This window comes from Podarcis liolepis (genome assembly GCF_965112155.1).
Source record: "Podarcis liolepis genome assembly, chromosome: 13".
Taxonomy (NCBI): domain Eukaryota; kingdom Metazoa; phylum Chordata; class Lepidosauria; order Squamata; family Lacertidae; genus Podarcis; species Podarcis liolepis.
Genome location: NC_139573.1, coordinates 38,448,036 through 38,469,404, shown reverse-complemented (window position 1 = coordinate 38,469,404; position 21,369 = coordinate 38,448,036). Strand labels below are relative to the sequence as shown.

The 21,369-nt window shown below is 47.2% G+C and overlaps 1 protein-coding gene across 2 annotated transcripts; it reads right to left on the bottom strand.

The window, feature by feature from the left end:
- Nucleotides 1-140: 140 nt before the first annotated feature.
- PNKP (polynucleotide kinase 3'-phosphatase) lies at nt 141-20,284 on the bottom strand. 2 transcript variants are annotated; one of them, XM_083469818.1, is made up of 17 exons: nt 20,180-20,284; nt 19,356-19,495; nt 16,177-16,223; nt 15,576-16,025; nt 14,718-14,797; nt 12,731-12,788; nt 12,504-12,611; nt 11,185-11,256; nt 10,231-10,279; nt 9,285-9,355; nt 7,093-7,185; nt 4,898-4,994; nt 2,696-2,757; nt 2,445-2,554; nt 2,254-2,341; nt 917-978; nt 141-509 (listed from the first exon to the last, which is right to left on the bottom strand). In XM_083469818.1, coding segments are annotated over exons 1-17 (1,710 nt in total). In that variant the 5' UTR covers nt 20,182-20,284; the 3' UTR covers nt 141-388. The 2 variants fall into 2 exon arrangements, with proteins under 2 accessions (XP_083325944.1, XP_083325943.1); XM_083469817.1 differs by having other exon boundaries at nt 20,000-20,223.
- Nucleotides 20,285-21,369: the final 1,085 nt, after the last annotated feature.

Here is a 21,369-nt window from a genome sequence, read left to right as displayed (position 1 = left end):
ACTGTTCCCTGTAGTTCTAGGCAGAAGCCCAAGAGCAGAATTGTTTCCAAAAACAAGTCTTAATGTAAATTCCCCATTCTGGCTTTATTTGGGTGACAAAGAGGCCTATAGCTCTCACCTGAAAAATAAGAGGACAACTGTTTGGGTTCCAAAACTTTATTTCTCATGGTTTCTAAAATGCCTTTTCACAGGGGAAAAGGGAATCCTATTATATAGTCTCCACTCCCATTTTCAAACAGCCTGAGGACGTTCTATAGCCCAAAGCGAGGGTCCCCTTTGACCAGCAGGGGGAGCCATCACATTTCATAAGTATACCTTTCTTTGGCAACAGAGAGGTACATTTCGGAAAAAAAGGCTCTGTCAGATGGGTGCAAAGAGCAGGACACTGTCATCCCTCAGAAAATTGCCGGTAAAGTGACTCTAGTTGAGAATCTGCAAACTGAGGTACAAAGTGAATCTTGAGGATTTCAGAGAAACCCTCGTCCAACGATGGTGCCACAAACTTATTCCTAGCAAAGAGAGAGAGACAGCTTTAAGTGACATTTCAGAGATGCAGCCTGTTCAGTCCTCAGCCTATTTTCTGGAACTAAGCTAGTGTTAAGTACATATATTTTTACTTGGGTGTTTCATGACGAAACTTAGAAGTGAAAATGGACACCTTTACAATATCTGTGCTACTGACTCTCAAAACATTGGGACTGCTGAAGAATATACAACAAAAAATCAAATTGAGTTGTGCGACTCAGATTGGGTCTACTAGAAATGTTAAGCAACGTGGCCTAAAGTCGCTTATGGGGCCACTGAGATTAGGGCCCCCAAAGCTTAAGATTCATCAGTTTCATAGGAGCTGCCACCTTTTCCCCTCCCCATGCCACTACAAGCTTCCCTCCCTTCTATAAGTAATTCAGAAACTCACTTATAGCTGTTCAGGACGATATCATTCACGGGCACATGCCCCTTTTCCGTCATTTCCCGGAACTGAAATGAAGAAGAAAAAGAGGTTGCTCTCTAGTCATTCTGGGGGCTGCTTATTTGAACAGGACGTGGGGATGTTCCCCTTGGGGGCAAGCTGGCTGGTGTCAGAGCATGAAGAAACAAGGAGGATCCACTTCAGAAGTGCTTCGCACAGCACACAGTTAATCTGCACTGGCCAATAGCCTACACAGCTATCAAAGAGGACTGGGTAAGTTCGTGAAGGATGTGCTTTGATTATTAGGCACAACAGAAAGACAGAAGAAAACAAAACAAAACACAGGGGAGGCAGCACTAACTGGAAAGAGACAAAGGGAAACTCCAGGAGCTTGGGGGCACATGTCACGCAGAAATCTATTTAAAACGTGTCCTGTCCCTTCCACAACACATCAGAGTAAACAAAATTCCAGACTTCACTTTCAAAGGAGTTTTGACTACAGTCGTACCTTGGTTCACAAATGCCTTATGACTCGAAACGTTTTGGCTCCCGGGTGCCACAAACCCGGAAGAGTGTTCCGGTTTGTGAACGTTTTTCAGAAGCTGAACGTCCAACACAGCTTCCAATTGAGTCCAGGAAGCTCCTGCAGCCAATCGGAAGCCCCGTTTTTGTTTTCAAAAGTCGGGCGGACTTCTAGAACGGGTTCCGTTCGAGAACCAAGGTACGACTGTATAAGATACTGTGGGTTAAGAATGCTGTACATCACTTCTGAGATAGACCATTCATAAACAGAAGAGGTACACGTCACAGTCTTAGGCTGCTGAGTTAGAGCAGGGATGAAATAACTTTGGCAATGGACCACATGCCAGTGATGTGCCAGAAATGGGTGCTCCCTGCATGTCACATGACATTAGGTCGAGGCTCGCAGATGCCTCAACCCTTAACAATTTGGAAATGCAGGGGCTCAAATCCAGCCATCTCTCCTAAATCCCAGGGCTCTCATTTACTAAACTATTGACACTGTCCATCAGGGCACTTCTCCAAAGACAGGTGGCTCGTTTCAGGGCTCCCTAACAAACCAAGGTCTCCCATGGGTCACTTTGTGCTACAGCTCTCAGAGAAGTAGGCATCATCTCCAGCTCTGGGAAGGGGCAGCCTGGCAGTTTGGCTATTGATAAGGCTGACTATATGAGAGACAGAGAAAAAAATCCTTTTGCAGTCTTTGATTTATTTCTCCAGAACCGGGGTGAAAGCAGAAGAGTGGGGAACACGTGTTCAAACAGGTGATCTGGTCCCTTCCTCTGGCAGAAGCTTTTTGGTAACTTTCCCAACAAGCTACTCACTCTGTTGTTGTGCTTGGCTTGTTCCAACGAAGCAGTGAACAGGAAACAGCGGCAGGGAACGCCGGCTTCCTTGGCGCACTCAATATACCTGGTGGGGGGGAAAGGGCACAATGGTTTTTTAGAGAACTTTGGAAGCCTCCTGCCTGCTGGATGAGCAACATCACCACATCTGGTGACCAGAGAAGCCTCACCTGGATCTTGATTCCAAGTCCGGATTGGTGTTGTCCACTATTACGCTCTTCCCTGTCTGCAGTGCTGCTTGGCATGTAGCCACACACTTCTGCCACGAGCCAAGTGTGTCCTGTAAAGGGGAGTGGGAGAAGATGGGTTACAAGAGAAGAGAGGAGGGAGGAGAGGAGGAGGAGGAGGAGGAGGAGGAGGAAGAAGACAGGCAGGGCCACCCTCAAGGCTTACTCCCAGGCAGCCGCTGTCTCCTACTTACCCGGTTGGCATAGGCGTAACCAGCAGAGGCCAAATGTCGCTTCAAAAAAGTTGACTTGCCAGCTGGAGCGAGAAAAGACGACGGTGTTAAAAGCAGTGTTAGAATTTGAGATATGAAAGCTAGGAGCTAAATGGCACCTTAAGCCAAGGTTGTGGCCGCAACAACGGAATGTCCAGGCACACTTTTTTTTTTATAACAAGAATACATAGCTGAAAATGAATGAACTGCAGCTAAAATATTATGTTCGTTTTTTCACATGGTCTAGTCCTCCTTCCCCTGCCCACCCCCTAATATTCTTAAGAAGGTCTCTTCTCCAATCTTCAGAGAGTGGCTGAAAGTGGGGAGGCAGAAAAAGGTCCTCCTTTCCTTCCACACTGCAGTTTTAATCTGAAATCTTAGGTGTAGTACTAAGAAGCTCAGAAACTGCTCGCGCTAATGAAATTCCCTGTCCAAAATGCGCCGAGAGCAATGGGAGTTTCGAACTCTGGTTAAAAGATAAAACAAGGTAGAGCAGTGTTTCCCAGGCATTTTGACCCAACGTCAGTTGTGGCACCGTACACTTTGCTAGAAATATTTGCATCCATCTCAAAGGTCCCTGTTGCAGACACAGCTTTGATACTCTGCTCCCTTCATTGTCCTTACAAAATCCTATCACAAGGCCCCCCTTTTCTTTCTGAACTAGCCGATTTCTCTGCCTTACGACTACTGGAAGTGACCACCAGAGAAAAGAGAAACTGCTTCAGCCTTAAGCTACCTTGCTCTTTTCAGAGAAGTGCATACTTGAACAGCTTTAAAATATGAATTTGTGAAAGGCTATAGAATTTTAGAATTGTATAGTTGGAAGTTCATCAACCACCTACAATTCAGGAATCCTGCTGAAAGCTGTCCTTGGCTAGGCTCGAACCACCAACCTTCTGGTTAACAGCCAGACACCAATGGCTACTAACCCAGTGTTCTGCTTCCGTTGTCAGGGGAAGTTTGCTTCTGAATACCAGTTTCTAGAAACTACAGAGGGGAGAAAGCTGCTCTTGTGCTCAGGTCCTGCTTACGGGTTTCCTGCAGGCACCTGGGTTGGCCACTGTGAAAGCAGGTTGCTGGACTAAGTAGACCACTGGCCTGATCCAATGTCAGGGACCGTGTTGCGGAGGGCTGCACTGAGGAGCCTCCCCCTCCTCCTGTTCCAGATCCTGAATCTTCGCAGGAGCAGAAGGACAGTATAGATTTGGAACAACGGTTTGCAGAGGGGCATAGTTCAGAAGGCAGAAGCTGGGAAATACTGGATGGGGGACAGCTAAGAAAAGAAACACTGGAAGGGGGAAGGTTAACAGATTCACAGTCTCTAGACAGCATTCCTCCACCGCCCTCCCCAAAGTCGAGAAGGGCTCAGAAAGTGTCAGAACAGAAAGCACAGAGGGGACAAGCTCAGATTATGAGACGTAGAAGTGACGTAGGTTCATAGAGACCGAAGGGGGTGGGCTCTGTAATAATTAGGTGCTCCACCATGACTAGGAGATGTGTTCTTTGTTCTCTCGCTGTGATTATTAAAGTTTCTAACTGGTAAGAAGACTCTTTTTCCTTTGTTCTGCTTATCTATTGCCATGGGGGAGGAAGCTGGTTCCCTGAAGCCTGACATCCAATTGGGCTGTTGGGAAACGTGCCTTATTTCACAATTCTACTGCTCTGTAGCATAAGCCTCTCTAGCGAAAGCACAGCCCCATCATTCCGAGTCTAATTCCCCCAGCCTTTTGACCAGGGGTAGGCAACCTAAGGCCCGGGGGCCGGATGCAGCCCAATCACCTTCTAAATCCAGCCCACGGACGGTCCGGGAATCAGCGTGTCTGTACACAAGTAGAATGTGTGCTTTTATATAAAATGCATCTCTGGGTTATTTGTGGGGCACAGGAATTCATTTATATTTTTTTTCAAAATATAGTCCGGCCCCCCACAAGGTCTGAGGGACGGTGGACCGGCCCATGGCTGAAAAATGTTGCTGACCCCTGCTTTTGACTAACCAAGGGAGAAAAAACGCCTGACAAACAGTTCTGGGTTTACCTAGCAAAAAAGCTAAGCTCCAGTTGGGAATTGAAACTCCCCAGGGAAGGGCATCTGTTGCCCATGTACACTTTCTGAGACTGGAGGAACCTTTTGCAGAAAGTTTTAGAAAACGAAGCTTGGATAAGGAAGGTTTGAACGGCCACTCACCAGCAGGGAAGCCAACAGCTACAACCACCTCTGGGGAGGAAGAGGTCAGGCAAGCGTCTGGAGGATCATAGAGCTGTGCCTTGGGGTCCAGTGTTCGCTGTGTAAGAGGAGACAATAATGGCAAATGTATGAATATACTGTCTTTTTTGCTCCACAAGATGCACCTGACCATAAGACGCACCTAGTTTTTAGAGGGGGAATGGAAGAAAAAAAAAATTCTTTAAAGGGAGCGCTGAGCAGAGCCTATATACACCCCAGGTTCTGCTCAGCGCTCCCTTTAGAGAGCACTTGCAGGCTTTTCCATGCTCCACACGGCTCTTTAAAGGGAGGCCAGCTCTTGCAGGCTTTCCCAGGAGGTGGGAGAAGGGACTGAGGGGCTCCCGCAAAAGCCAGCAAGAGCCGCACACTCTTTAAAGGGTGTGTGAAGCCTCCTCAGGGCAGCAGGATGAAGGCTCCCCGTGCCCTGAAGAGGCTTCGTGTGGCTAAGCAAGAAGCTAGAAGAGCAAGAGGGAGCGCTGCGCAGTGATCCCTCTCGCTGTTCTGGCTTCTGGGATAGCCGCGCAGCCTGCATTCGCTCCATAAGATGCACACACATTTCCCCTTACTTTTAGGAGGGAAAAAGTGCGTCTTATAGAGCGAAAAATACGGTAACAGACACAAGAGACTCAGACATTGTATGTAATAGTGTTAGGCAAGTCGGTCAGCTGTGCCTATTAAACTCCCTGCTTTTGCAGATCTTGCCGGGCTCAATTTCAGTGGGGGCAGAGAAAAGGGGGGAAATGCACACTCTAAATTGGAATAAGGTGCTAAAATAATGCGACTGTAAAACTCTGCAAGAATAGCCAGGTGACTACGTGCAGGTTTTCTGAGCAAAAAATAAATAAATGACAGTTGCTGACTCAAAAGCTGCTTAACTGACTAGCAGGCAAGCCCACTGCTCAGCCACAGTTTAGGATAAAGTTCTGGTCCTGCCCCCCACATGGCTTTCCTTTTTTAAACGGCCTTCTGAGTAGGCAGAGAACATGCTGGCACGCAACACTTTTTTTGCCTTCAGCTTCCCACAAATCTTGGAAGTGGGGAACCACAAGCGGCAAGAGGCAAACCTTTCCAGTAACTTTCTTTGGAGGTTTATTAAAGGTGATCTTTTGTTCAGCAATCATTCCCCCTGCTCCCGCCACTTGTCCCCCATAAAGAGGACCTGGGTCCAGTCATATTTTTGAGCAAAGATGCCCTAGAGCAGGAGCGAGGAACCCGTAGCCCTCCAGATGTTGATGAACTAAACTGCTATAGTCCCTGACCATTGACTGGCCCTGTTAGATGGGGGTGATGGGAGGTGGAGTCCAATAATATGCAGAGGGCCAGAGGTTTCCCCATCCCAGGGCTAAGAGACTGCTGGCGAGAATCCAAAATCCCCCAATTTGAATCTCACCCTCTGCCATGAGCTCGTTAGGTGGTCCCAGGGAAACCCATTCTCTGTCAGACTCAAAAGCCCCCTCTCCTCCAAATACCAACCTGCAAAGATTGTTTTGCAGATCACAAAATAAATAATAATAATAATAATAATAATAATAATAATAATAATAATAATAATAATAATTTATTTATATCCTGTCCTCCCCAGCCAAAGCCGGGCTCAGAGCAGCTAACAACAGTAAAAATAACACAGTTTACATAAAATCATAATCATTTAATTGAAATACATTCTAAAATCAATTCATTCTAAAATCAATTCAGACTCAGACTAAAGGTAAAGGGACCCCTGACCATTAGGTCCAGTCGTGACCGACTCTGGGGTTGCAGCGCTCATCTCGCTTTACTGGCTGAGGGAGCCGGCGTACAGCTTCCGGGTCATGTGGCCAGCATGACTAAGCCGCTTCTGGCGAACCAGAGCAGCGCACGGAAATGCCCTTTACCTTCCCGCAGGAGCGGTACCTATTTATCTACTTGCACTTTGACGCGCTTTCGAACTGCTAGGTTGGCAGGAGCTGGGACTGAGCAACGGGAGCTCACCCCGTCGAGGGGATTCGAACTGCCAACCTTCTGATCAGCAAGTCCTAGGCTCTGTGGTTTAACCGGCAGCGCCACCCGCATCCCTCTCAGAGTCAAATTAATGGCATGCAAAAAGGCAACACCTGGTTCTATATGAACGGAAAGCAAAAGCGAGCCCAGCTCTAAAAGAAAGAGAAATCATTCACCGGATCAAAGTTGGGGAGTGCAAACGGCGGCTCTTTCCAGCCCAGGAAATACACTTCGGGGGTGCGGAAGGGAAGCCCAGCATTCAGAGCGAACTGTGAGGACGGGCAGAAGGGAGAGCTGTTAACGTGGGGAAAGGAGCCAAGGAAAAGTGTGAGCAGATGAGAACGACTTGTACTCTTGGCAGCCAGAACGCACACACTCCGTGGCCACAACAAAAGTACACCCAGTACGTGCAATTTGCTTCTCGGCCTGTTCATCTTGTGTCATTTGCTTCCAAATTCGCCTAAGGCTTTGAAATCCTCTGTCTAGGATTGAGAGAACGAGGAGAATGAGAATAAAATACTCCAGATAGGTGTGCCACCAGGAAGGGATAAGGGGCACTGAAGCTCTGCCTTCACTTCCCTTCTTAGTCCCCCGCTGACTTCTAAGATTTCGCTGCCTACACATTTTCAGGTCTGCCCTGCCCCCCTATGCACCATGAGGGCTAGAAACTCGTTTCAAAAAGAGAAAGCAGATACAGTGGTACCTCAGGTTACATACGCTTCAGGTTACACACTCCACTAAGCCAGAAATAGTGCTTCAGGTTAAGACCTTTGCTTCAGGATAAGAACAGAAATCGGGCTCCAGCGGCACGGCGGCAGCAGAAGGCCCCATTAGCTAAAGTGGTGCTTCAGGTTAAGAACAGTTTCAGGTTAAGAACGGACCTCCGGAACGAATTAAGTACTTAATCCGAGGTACCACTGTATTCTCGGGCCCTTGAGTTCCTTACCATACACAAATCAAGCACATCTTTTTGTGTTTCTAAAACATCTGGTGCACAACTGGTTACCGAAGGCAGCAGTAGCGCATGTATGCCTATTGGCTAGTAGCTGGCTGCTAGGTGCTCAATGTGGGCTGCCGATACCAGCCCAGATTTTTGTGTAGAAAGCACATCAGTACAACTTTTTTCCTTTTTCCAGCTCAAACGCTTCACTGCAAGGCACCACTTCCTCAAATAGCCAAAACCAGGGGTCAGCAAACTTTTCCAGCTGGGGGCCAGTCCACTGTCCCTCAGACCTTGTGGAGGGCCGGACTATATTTTTTTTGGGGGGGGGGGAATTCCGATGCCCCACAAATAACCCAGAGATGCATTTTAAATAAAAGGGCACATTCTACTCATGTAAAAACACGTTGAATCCTGGACCGTCCGCTGGCCAGATTTAGAAGGCGATTGGGCAGGATCCAGCCCCCGAGTCTAAGTTTGCCTACCCATGGCCAAAACATTCCTAAGACTAGTGATGTGAGGTTTCCAAATTATCTGTGGGATTTGAGGACATCAAGAAAGGTGGTAGAGGGAGAAAATGAGGTGAAAGGTCATGGTTTCACCCCCCCTCCCTAGATTTCAGTGGAGGACTATTAAAACCTGCCACCTTGAACTTTTGAAGGAGAGGTGGGATAGAAATGTTTTAAATACACAAAAAGTTTGCTTTTAATTTTTTTTTTTAAAGGAGGAATTCCATGAGTGCTAGAAACTTGGCTTTTGACTGAATGCTGATACAGTGGTACCTCAGGTTATACACGCTTCAGGTTACAGACGCTTCAGGTTACAGACTCCGCTAACCCAGAAATAGTGCTTCAGGTTAAGAACTTTGCTTCAGGATGAGAAAAGAAATCGTGCTCTGGCGGCACGGTGGCAGCGGGAGGCCCCATTAGCTAAAGTGGTGCTTCAGGTTAAGAACAGTTTCAGGTTAAGTACGGACCTCCAGAATGAATTAAGTACTTAACCTGAGGTACCACTGTATTCTAAGGATGCTAGAGGGCAAGTTCTGTGTATCTAGTATTTACCTGGGTACAAAATACAGTCCTGAACAGCATTTCCATGACAGCAATCACATCTTGCCTAAGTAAAAACAGGAGGGACCCTTCGGTCAACGTTGAGAACCAGGTTGGTGGCAATGACTGTTCTGCACTGTTTAATGATTACACACTTGTTTCAATGATGTTTTCTGCACTGATATTGCAGCATATAAATGGCAGTATGTAAATTCTTTTTTGAAATAATAATTAAAAAAACCCTGGCGGAAGAGAAGAGGGGGAATAGTGGGTGCTAAACCAGAGCAGTTGTTCTTTAATCCAGGGTGGCCAAATTTTCTGTTTCGTGGTTAAGGGAAACTGAAGGAGAAGACAGGAAAGAGAAGAATTGATTGCATACCAAGCGGTCGCTGCATGAGAAATCCTTCTTCTTGTGTCCCGGGGCCCAGTTTGGTGGTCGCCCAGCTGCATCTATGGACAGAAAGGAGCGATGAAAACACATCCAGCAGCACAAGGTGGAAAACTCAACGGATCATTGCTAACGCTCGCAACCGGGGCATGTAAATTCGGAGTAGGGGAAGCACAGAAACAACTTTGCCTGCAGTGAAGATGCACAAGCCTGAAATTGTTCCTCGCTCCCACCAAATGAAGGTACTAAGCAAATTGCACCCATTCTCTCATTATACAGTGGTACCTCGAGTTACATATGCTTCAGGTTACAGACTCCGCTAACCCAGAGAACTGCTTCAGGGTGAGAACAGAAATCGGGCTCCTGCGGCGCGGCGGCAGCGGGAGGCCCCTTTAGCTAAAGTGGTGCTTCAGGTTAAGAATAGTTTCAGGTTAAGAACGGACCTCCAGAACGAATTAAGTATTTAACCCGAGGTACCACTGTACTGTGAATAGCATCCCATAGCATTGGAGTGGGGAGTGTGGCCCTCGGCCTAACTTCATGCGGCCCTCTGTGTGTTCTTGATCTCCGGGCTGCCTACAAATCGCCAGTGTGGCGAAACGGTTAAGAGCGTTGGACTAGGGCCTGGGAGACATGAGTTCAAATCTCCGCTCTACTATGGGTGATCTTGGGGCAGCCACCATCTCTTAGCCTACCCTATTTCGCAAGGTTGTTTGTTGCGATGGGGAGGAGAAGGAGGGGAACCAGTCACACCATCTTGAGACCTTGCAAGATGAAGACGGTATATAAATGTAATAAATAAAACAAGCACAAGAGGTTGGGTTTGTGCAGAGAGTGAGAAATGGAACTGAGCAAACACTGCAGCCTCTGAACTCTATTTCCCCGTAAGTGCCACCAGTTCTTAGGATTCCCAGCTCAGCCTGAGTGTTTTACTCACCTCCAACATAGACGCTTTCCTGCAAAGAGACTTCTAGGCCACCGTTTGCCTTGGAAGAAAGTTTGGGAATGAGGGGTGGGAAGTCAAGACTTGTAGTGATACAGATCTCTCTCTCTCTCTCTCCTTCCCTCTGCACCCCTGTACCTTCCTCCTTTCCTTTCAAATTCACATGCTGCCTTTCTACATTGCGATACACAAGGTGGATGAGAAAATCCACAACAAAGACCACCCCCTACACACACAACCCGTAACAATCTGATCCAGCCACACTGGGAAAAATGCGACCTTTAAAACTTAAACCGATTAAAGTAACCTTCAGCAACCTACAGTGGTACCTTGGTTGTCGAACTTAATCCGTTCTGGGAGACCGTTCACAAACCAAGGCGTGGCTTCCGATTGGCTGCAGGAGTTCCCTGCGCTCAATCGGAAGCCATGGAATCCCCGTCGGATGTTCGGCTTCCAAAAAACGTTCACAAACCGGAACACTTACTTCCTGGTTTGTGGCGTTTGAGAGCTGATTTGTTCAGGAGCCAAGCCGTTCGACAACCAATGTACCACTGTACAGTGGTATCTCGGGTTACGTATGCTTCAGGTTACATATGCTTCAGGTTACAGACTCCGCTGACCCATAAATATTACCTCGGGTTAAGAACTTTGCTTCAGGATGAGAACAGAAATTGGGCAGCGGCGGCACAGCGGCAGCGGGAGGCCCCATTAGCTAAAGTGGTGCTTCAGGTTAAGAACAATTTCAGGTTAAGAACAGACCTCCGGAACGAATTAAGTTCTTAACCCGAGGTACCACTGTATTTGAAATATGAGGCACGTTGGAATCAAAATAAGCGGATGACGGAAAATTCGCTCCCAACCAATCACAATGCAAAATGACGGAAAATACGGAAAAGTACGGAAAATAAAACTAACAGCAAAGTCACAATACGTGAAGTCTCAAGTCACCTTCTTGCACAGGTGTTCCCACATGCCGAGGACAGGTTTGCGGTAAACGCCAGAAGCAGTCGCCACGAAGACCTGGGAGGGGAAGGATGGCAGCAGGGTGAGATTGTCCCAGCCTTGTCCAGATAAAAAACATCCTGGCGTTTTATTTTCATAGTGTTTTCAATCTCTCCTTCCCTTCCTTGATCACACATCTCTGGGCCAAAGTCTGGGGTGTCTCTACTGACACCCGACAACTTTGGCTGAGCCCCATCCTGTGCCCAATGGGGGACGAGGCGAGATATATTAAACTTGCTGGAGAACAGGAAATGGGAACAGTTCACCATTTCAAATTCTGCATCGCCTTGATCTTTGCGCGTGGCTGCAAATCCCTGGAAACTACAGTAGAACCGCAACTGAGGGACTTGGGCTTGGGAATGAGATCTTTTCTCCCCTAATTGCAAATTTGGGGGGGCTGGGATGGGCAGAGAAGAGAAGGAGAGATTAGGGAGGAGAAAGAAAGAAAGAAAGAGTGCGTGCACTGGGGGAGAGGAGGTTTAAATAGATAGCTCAGCTGGTAGAGCATGAGACTCTTAATCTCAGGGTTGTGAGTTTGAGCCCCACCATGGGAAGATTCCTGCATCGCAGGGAGTTGGACTAGATGACCCTCGTGGTCTCTTCCAAGTCTACAATTCTACGATTCTATGGCTGCTCTGTGAATGTTGGGGAGAGCATGTGGATGCATGTATGTGTGTGGATTAACTGTTTATGTCATTTCCTGTTTATGTCACTTCCTGTCCACTGCTAGGACGTGGCCCCTGGGCAGTTACCCACAAGGCCCTTGGAGCCCCCAAAGCCCTTCACCTGTTTTTAACTCTTTCAGCTTCATTTCCTCTTTCTCTCTCTCTCTTAAAAGTTTTTATTTATACTTTTCGAGTTTATACGTTTCATTAGTTTTACAATCAATTTAACATTTCAAAATTTGACTTCCTTCCCCCTCTTTCTACGGTTCCTTATTTTTTTTTAATATCTTCTGCATATCCAAATTCATTTAATTTGCTCATTTAATTATCTACCTTAAATATACACTCTTATGAAATTGCCGGTTATGACAATAATCCTGCTAATGTTTTTATCTGTTTGCAATTTATCCGTAAATATTCAATAAACCATTTCTATTCTTCCTCTTCCTCCCTCACAAAGCCACCCTCTTCTGTTCTGCAGGTGGCACTTATACCATAAAATGTTTGCTTCCAAACCCACTCCACTTTCCCTGCTCAATGGGCAACTTCCCTTTTGCAAAGCATTCTGGGAGATACACCGTCCTCCATGCCCCGACTCACCTGCAGCGGGATGCCAAGCCGCTCCACCACTGCTTCCACCTTGGCTTTGAAAACTTCAGGCCTGAGGCGCCCGCGACTGATGCCCATCTGGTTGGTAAAGATCACAACCTGCCAGGTTGGGGAGGGGTGGGGAAGAGAGGGCAGAGATGCAGGAGAGAAGAGCACAGAGGTGAGAAGAGGAGAGGAGAAGCTGGAGCGAGTAACATGGTTTGGGGAAGGTGCATTACCTTGTACCCCTCACTCTGAAGCTGCTTCAGCTTGCGGGGAACCTCGGGGTACAGGATTCTGCAAAACAGAAAGGGGTGAAGGGCAATGACTGAGTGCTGATCTCCCTAACCCAGGCAGCCTGTGATGCCCCAGGGGTTGATGGACACGAAGACCAGTATACTAGACAGCACTGCAATTCTTATTCCATGATATACATGATTTAATACAACAAAAACAAAGTAATAGATGCATATCCTCGTGACCACTGCTCAATGTGCATTTTTCTAATCTATGGGTTGTACTGAAGAAGATTCCAGCGAAACAGTCAGAACAGTGAATTATGGTGCTGGAGGAGACTCTTGAGAGTCCCATGGACTGCAAGAAGAACAAACCTATCCATTCTGAAGGAAATCAGCCCTGAGTGCTCACTGGAAGGACAGATTGTGAAGCTGAGGCTCCAATACTTTGGCCACCTCATGAGAAGAGAAGACTCCTTGGAAAAGACCCTGATGCTGGGAAAGATGGAGGGCACAAGGAGAAGGGGACAACAGAGGACAAGATGGTTGGACAGTGTTCTCGAAGCTACCAGCATGACTTTGACCAAACTGCGGGAGGCAGTGGAAGACAGAAGTGCCTGGCGTGCTCTGGTCCACGGGGTCACGAAGAGTCGGACACGACTAAACGACTAAACAACAACAGCAACACTTCGGCACCATGAATGCCTAAAAATGTTTTACCGCTTAGCCCACAGGATAGCATCTATTACTTTGTTTCAACTATAGACTTATTATACTTTCACAGACTTTCAAAGATTGACAGACGTGTGCTCATTTGATTTCAAATATATTAGAGAACTTACAAGTGTACATATTCTGTTTTTGTTGTACTAAATCATGTATATCACGCAATAAGAATTGCAGTGCTATCTAGTATACTGGTCTTCGTGTTGCTTGTATTGTTTGTTGTGTTAAGTTTGCAACACAGGGGTTTGTTGTTCTGTATTGATGGATACCAACTCCCATCAGCCTCAGCCAGCCTGGCCATTCAGGCATGATGGGAATTGTAGTCCAACTCCATCTAGAGCAGGGCTTCCCAAACTTGGGTCTCCAGCTGTTTTTGGACTACAGTTCCCATCATCCCTTACCACTTGTCCTGCTAGCTAGGGATGATGGGAGTTGTAGTCCAAAAAAAACAGCTGGAGGCCCAAGTTTGATCCCAATGCTGATGGTACGTTGCTATGGATGACATTAGAGTGCAAAGCACAACCCTGAAACACCAGCACAAGCCTCCGTTTCAGTGCCTTCGTCCTACAAAAGCCTGATGTCTCTCTTATAGAATCACAGGAATGTAGAGTTGGAAGGGAACCCCACGGATCATCCAGTCGAGCCCCCTGCAACGCAGGAATCACAACCACAACCAGGGAGCTCTTCTCACTTTCCCCCATATGAGTAGGAATATTCTATTTATTACATTCCTTAACTTGCCCTTCTTCCAAGGAAATTAAGGCAGTGTCCTCGGCTTTCCTCCCCACCCTTTATTCTTACAGCAACCCTGTAAAGTAGGCCAAAGTGTGTGCGCGTGTGTGTGTGTGTGTGTGTGTGTGTCTGGGCTTCTTTTCATAAACCACTTTGAGGTTTTAGTACAATAAAGTGGTATATACGTGTTGTGCAATGGAATTAAATAAAGAAACGAACACAGGTCTCCCTTGTCCGAGCCCCGTGCTCTAACCACTAGGTCACAGTCTCACTTTTATTACTCCCCCTCCTGTCTTTCCTCCAAGCAGCCCATGGTGGCATATGTGGTGACTCCCCCCCCCCAACCAATGCCTGACCCACACATTAATTGTTGGGAGGTGCACTGGGCTGGCAGAATGAGCTTCATGGTTGTGGGGGATTTGAACTCGGGCCTCTCTGCACCTAGATCAACACAGGTTTTGCCATGGACCAAGCTGGCCGCCCATAATTCCCTCCACTCCCCTGCCTCCCTGGTATTTCGCCCCACACTCACCTCCAGTCATCGGGGCTTGTAGGAAACACCTTCCCAGACTGCGTGGTGATTATGGTCCCATCCAGATCGAAACCTGCAACCTGGGCAGAGAGGCAGAAAGAGGGCCAGGGATCACCTAGGCTGGCGTCAAGCCTCAACTTCCCACTATCCCCCAAAGTAACATTGCTTCCCCACTTCCTGGTTTAGAGTAGCCCTACCGAGATCTCTCAGGTGAGCCTGCAAAGCACAACACGTTTTAAAGGCTGCAGAATATTAATTAGCCAAAGGCCTGGTTGGAGAGTATATTGCCCAACCTGCCCAGATAATAATAATAATAAATTTTATTTATATCCCGCCCTCCCCAGCCGAAGCCGGGCTCAGGGCGGCTAACAACAATAAAATAATACAACATTCTAATGATGATGTCCTGTAGACGTTTTACTTAAGACATTTGTTATCACATCTTTCTAAAAAAAAAAGTACCCAAAGAATCTTGTGGCAAAAAGAATAAGCTACAAAATACAATAAACAGACCTCAACGTTAACAATTAGAGTTAATTTGACAGAGAGCTGAGTTTTACTCAGCGATGGTTATTTATCCCGTTTTACCATTTTCTGATGTTTTAATTATTTTAAGCTGGCTTTCGGCCCACGGTTCCAGGCAAGTGATGCCAAAATTTGCCCTTCTTCCATTAAAGAAGGGGACAGGGTGGGGCGCGAGACGAAACCAGAACGTTTCCCCAAAGCAGCCTCCTGCCACCTGTGTCCTCCTGGTGTTTTGGACTACAATTCCCATCAGCCTCAGCTAGCACATGGGCCTAAACAACAACATGCCCACAAGAAGCAATGCCAGCTCCCGCTGAAAGCTATAGGCCTTACTTTGGCGCTGGGCACCACCCCTTTCTTTGTGAAGACCAGGAGCTTGCCATGGTCCTCCCAGGAGTCGTGGGGCTGGGGAGCCAGATGCGAGAGCTGCAGCTGCCGGGGAGGCTGGCTCTGCGCCCGCTGGGCTTGCGCTGCCGTCTCCTGCAGCTGCCTCAATTTCTCGGCCACCGAGGGGTCGACGTCGTCGTCTTCCTCGTCCTCGGAAGGCGAGGAGGTCTTGGGCCGCTTGGCTGGTTGGGCCTTGCCATCCTCCTCTTTTTTCAGGGGGCGCCGGGGACTGAAGAACTCCAGCAGGGTTTTCTTCGGGGAGCGGGAATCTTCCTCGAAACGGATGCGGTAGGGATACAGCCCATTCACCAAGCACAGTGTCTCTCCCTCCTGGAGCGTGGTGCTGTCCCCACAGCGCAGGTGTATCTCCTCCACCGACGTGGGGTTCACCCCTCGCTGTCAACACACCAATACATTAGGGGGCCTGAGTGCGACCAGACACCCAGAAGCAGCTGCTTCACCCTCCTAGGGAAACAAGGCTCCCATACAAGCAGAGCCACACACACAAGGCTCGGAACTGGGACAATCTGAACTCTCCCCGTCTTACCTGCGTGACTCGGACGGATCTATAGGCATAATTGGCCAGCAACTCCACTGCGAGGAAACAGGAAGAGAAAACAGGGCTGGTTACACCCGCAAGGCATATCCAGAAGACCCAGATTTCACACATGGAATCATTAATTCACAAGACTAAATCATTCTTATTTTTTTGAAAAAGAAATTTTTATAATTATTATTGGTTTTCACATATTACTTTACAATACAGGTGTACCAAAGCCAACACCATTTCCTCCCCATCCCCCCATAAATTTACATTTCTATTTCCTCAATCCATCATATTATTCTTTTCTCCTTCCTCCCATTTCCCTCTGCCCCCACTCAATTTCCTCCACATTATACAATTTACAATAATCGTTGCATTCTACAAAGCCACTCCCGAATTAAAGGGGGGGGGGTTGTGGGCTCACGCCCCTGTCTACAATCTCGCGGGGCTGGCGCCAGCCCCGCGGGTCTCAGGGATTCCCTAGTCTCATTAATATTCATCACCCTCAGCGCCAGCCAATCGGCTGGTGCTAGGGGCGGGCTTACTAGGAGCTCTTAAGGTCAGGGCAGCCCTGGCTCACCCCTTTTTACAATAATCGTTGCATTCTACAACCTTCTCAAATCATCTATATATTCTTATTATCTTTCCTTACTAATTTTTCTTCCATCCAGTACTTCACATTTTAATCTAGGCATATTAGCATATCTTTTTTTGAGCAATATTTTGCCATGTATTCATCAAAACACAAGCCTAAATCAGAACTGGAATTGGTGGTGCTGGGCTTTTTCTTTTTAAGGAGTTATGGGTGGGTGTGTGGGGAGGGAGAGGAAGAAAGGCGAAAGGAGGAAAGAGAAAATGGAGGAAGTAATAATAAAAAAAGCAGTACAGTGGTACCTTGGTTGTCAAACTTAATCCATTCCAGGAGTCAGTTTGACTCCCAAAACAGTAAGAAAACTAAGGCGTGGCTTCCGATTGGCTGCAGGAGCTTCCTGCACTCAAATGAAAGCTGCGTTGGACATTCAGCTTCTGAAAAAACATTCACAAACCGGAACATTTATTTCCGGGTTTGCAGCGTTTGGGAGCCAAGCCATTCGAGAACCATTGTACCATTGTATCAAGAAACCAGAGGGAAATTAAAATGGGTAGAAAGCAGAAATAATTCAAGATTATTGTATTCTATCTCTCTGCTGAATCCTATATTCACTCTTTTATATCATAGCCATAATAATTATTCAACAGAAATAATTACCATGGAAATTATTTTTAAAAAACCACTACAGATAATGGGATGGGAAGTCGACAAAAGAAAAAAATATTATGTACTGGAATTTTATGTGAAATTTGTGGAAATTTAATAAAACATATTATCTACAAAATGGAAAATGGATAGAAAGCAGTAGAAAGGAAAAGGAAGGAAGGAAGGAAGGAAGGAAGGAAGGAAGGAAGGAAGGAAGAAAGAAAGAAAGAAAGAAAGAAAGAAAGAAAGAAAGAAAGAAAGAAAGATGAAAGCCTCCCACTGGCAAAGCAGGCGAAGGGAAGGCACAAAAAACAAAGTCATTCTACTGCATTGCATGCAGAGTTCCACTGGCAAAGGTACTGCCTGCTCTCCATCCCATCGTGGCAATCATTCCATTTCCTACAGCATGTGTTGTCAGGGTGGACCAGCTAAGAATTGGGATAACCAGCTCAGAAGCAATAAGGTGGTGAAGTGTGCATGTGTGTGTGTGTGTGTGTGTGTGTTGACAGGGTGGTGGTGGGGAAAGTGCTATTGCTGCTCCCCCTTCTGGCTCGCTTTGCCCAATGACGGGGCCGGCCCCAGTGGCTGGAAAGGCATGCACAAGCATCAGGGAAAGTAGCATTTCTAGAAGCTGTAAAGGAAGGGGCAGATATTGATCTCACTTGCATCCAGCTTTTTCCTCAAGGGTGCTCAAGGTAGAATATGTGGATTTCACGTCTCCACCACCTCCATTTTAATCTCACAACCAAGTAAGGCAAGTTTAGGCAGGAAAGTTAATGACTGGCCCAGCAGGGATTTGAGCCCAGGTCTCCTTGACCTGTCCAGCATGGTGGACATTTACATTTACTCTCTGTAGTTCCTGATGCCTGGAAACTCTTGCAACTACTTCTCCCCCCAGGAAGTGCTCAGATTTGTCATCCGTATCTGCACTTAGTTCTGTTTTCGTTCTGTGGCTCCCGCAGAGCAGCAGACATTAAACCCATGGGGTGCAGTCAGGCAGAACAAAAAGGAAAAAACCACACAACTTCACTTGGAGGAGTTCCAGGAAAGTAGAGCATTACTAATAAAGGAGTGTAGGCCAGGCCCGTCCAAGTCCCAAGAGATTGCAATCTACTCCCAGTGTAAAAAAAAACTGGCAGTGATCTACCAATTGTCACTGAGGATTGACCAGAATTGTTGAGCTTTCTTTGGGGAGACCAGAGCTCTTGAGCTTTTTGTGGGGAGAACACAGTTGTTGAACTTTTCTTAAGGGAGAATGAAATATTTCGCTCATCTCACACTCCACCAGTAACAAACGCACACACCACTAAAGTCAATCATTGTATTCCACACTGCAATGCTAAAACACCGAACTCTGCCCACTTGGTGCGACAGAGGAACAGACTGAGGGGGGCAGGAGCGGAAACATTCATTCTGAAGTTTTTCTAAGCTCGCGATCGATAAGGATCCCGCGATCGACCAGGATCACCAGGGGATCTACCTGTCGATCGTGGTCGACCAGTTGAACATGTCTGGTGTAGGCTATAGGGTCACTTGAGTTAGTCATATACCAGAAGCCTAAATATTTTTTCTCTCTCTCTTCAGTCCACACCTCACCAGGCCTACTGCTGTTTGCCTGGCTGGAATGTGTCCTTCGACTCTCGACAAGGCCTCTTGCTTGCCTGCATTGGGGAGTGTGAGCCTGGATGGAAACCAGACAATTATACCTGGTTAAAATTCATATTTGTTGCTGCATCTGTTTCTGCATCTGGCTCTGCCCACTGCTGACATGCGGAATGTGGAAGGTTGTGACCCCTGACAGTGACCCAATCAAAGGGATGAACAGGAAGGAACAATCTGTCAAATGCTGTCCAAAGAATCCCAGAAAGTTCAACATTAGACAATGATTGGAGGGGATTGTACTAGCAGGAAAAGAAGAATTCCTAACAAGAGAAAAATTACTCACCTTGCGTCCGGGAGCATTTTTTATCGGTGACGAGTGTCTCAGGTCCCCTGCCCAGAACCACAGTCACACCATCAGGCAGAAGAACTGGATCATGTCGCTTGTCTTGGCTGACGAGGAGGCACCGCATGGCACTGGGCAGCCTGCGGATGAAAAAGAATGGTTTGGGGGTTTGTTTTTTTAAAAAAACTTAGAAGACTCTCAAATCTTCCCAATTCTGAATGGCTTATCCATAATTGGGGGAGCGGGAGCTAGAAGTTTCCTATTTTCCAAGAGATACCACCCGAAAATAAGAGAAACGTGTTCCACTGAGAAAACCTGGCTCCTGAACTCCGAATGGGAGGGCTATGTTAGAAATCATATATTGTTTTGAGAAGGTGAGAGATTGGTGAAAGGAAAACAAATGTTGGCGTGTGAGAATTGGTCTAAAAGGGCCAATAAGGAGAGGAAATCGAATATTTGAATCCCAGAGTCATGAGAAAACCTATATTTAACTTTGGGGAGTGGCAGAGTTTAGAGGAGAGGAACATAAACCACATCATCTCTACTGGGCGTCTTTCTGTATGGGATGTTTGTTGAGGAAGGAGACCATTTCTCACAAGGAGCAAAACTGCACCCCGCTGAAGTGCATCTGAAACAGCGGGTACCTCAAAATGCCTGTCTCTTTCACAAATATAAGCTGGTACAAAAAAGAAAGACAGGAGAATTTAGGTTTGTATTTCTCAGGGGGTCCTCCTGTCCAGACAGAGGAGTTGGCCCTCCTGCACTGAAAGAGCAAGACCACCCCACTGCTGTTGCTACGCGCAGCAGAAGAAACGAGGACCCACATTCAGCAAGCACGTCCCTAGGCAGGAAGTCTGAAGGAGGGCTATGACGCCTTTTCTGGTGGCCTAACCGGAAGTGTATCCAAGCCCGGGCAGCTGAAGTCGAGGCAGGACGTTGCCCTGATCCGCGAAGCACGCGCTACGGGGAATAGAGACAGGAAAATATAGAGTCACATGAAGCGTGAACTTTCGGGTTTCGTTTTGAGTTTTTGGTTTTTTAAAAAAGCCGGGTTTCTCTCTTGGGCGCAGAAAGCTGCGCCGCTCTATCGTTCGTCATCTCCCAGGGTGGAATTGGAAATGAGAATGATATTCATTGCTAGAACGGCGGTGCAAGGCTCCGTGAGGCTGGTATCCTTCCTTGGCACCGTTGTGGTTGGAAGGTTTCTTTTTTTCATCTAGAAGCACAGCTTAAGTTAGCCAGCAGCGAAGGTTACCTTAGCGAGGCAACGCGGAAATATTCCAAACCAATCCGACAGCTCGCTGGCGGTGCGCATTACTCTATACTTTTACTATCTCTATGGTTTGGAACGATAGACGGTGCTTCCAAGCGAGCGCTCTGCAGAAAGCGGTCCGTCCCTGAGCGCTGACCGTTGCGAACGCGTTCCGAGGTCGCCTAGGGCAGCCTCTCTCCTCTCTTCTCCCCAGTGGGCGCCCAGGTGGAATCTGCTCCGGTGGAAGGGGCTGACTGGCAAAATAGCACCGTTGGTTGTTACTGTTATTATGCTTATTTGGTCCAGTTTGCTGTGCCTTGCTTCCTCTGCACCCCTCAGAAAGGCCAATGGAAGTGTCAGAATGCAAAAGCAGCCTCTTAATAGGATCCCTAAAGCAGAGACATCACCTTACCAAAAAAGGTCCGTATAGTTAAAGCTATGGTTTCCCAGTAGTGATGTATGGAAGTGAGAGCTGGACCATAAAGAAGGCTGGTCGCCCAAGAATTGATGCTTTTGAATTATGGTGCTGGAGGAGACTCTTGAGAGTCCCATGGACTGCAAGAAGATCAAACCTATCCATTCTTAAGGAAATCAGCCTTGAGTGCTCACTGGAAGGACAGATCCTGAAGCTGAGGCTCCAATACTCTGGCCACCTCATGAGAAGAGAAGACTCCCTGGATGTTGGGAAAGATGTTGGGAAAGATGGAGGGTACAAGGAGAAAGGGACAACAGAGGACGAGATGGTTGGACGGTGTTCTCGAA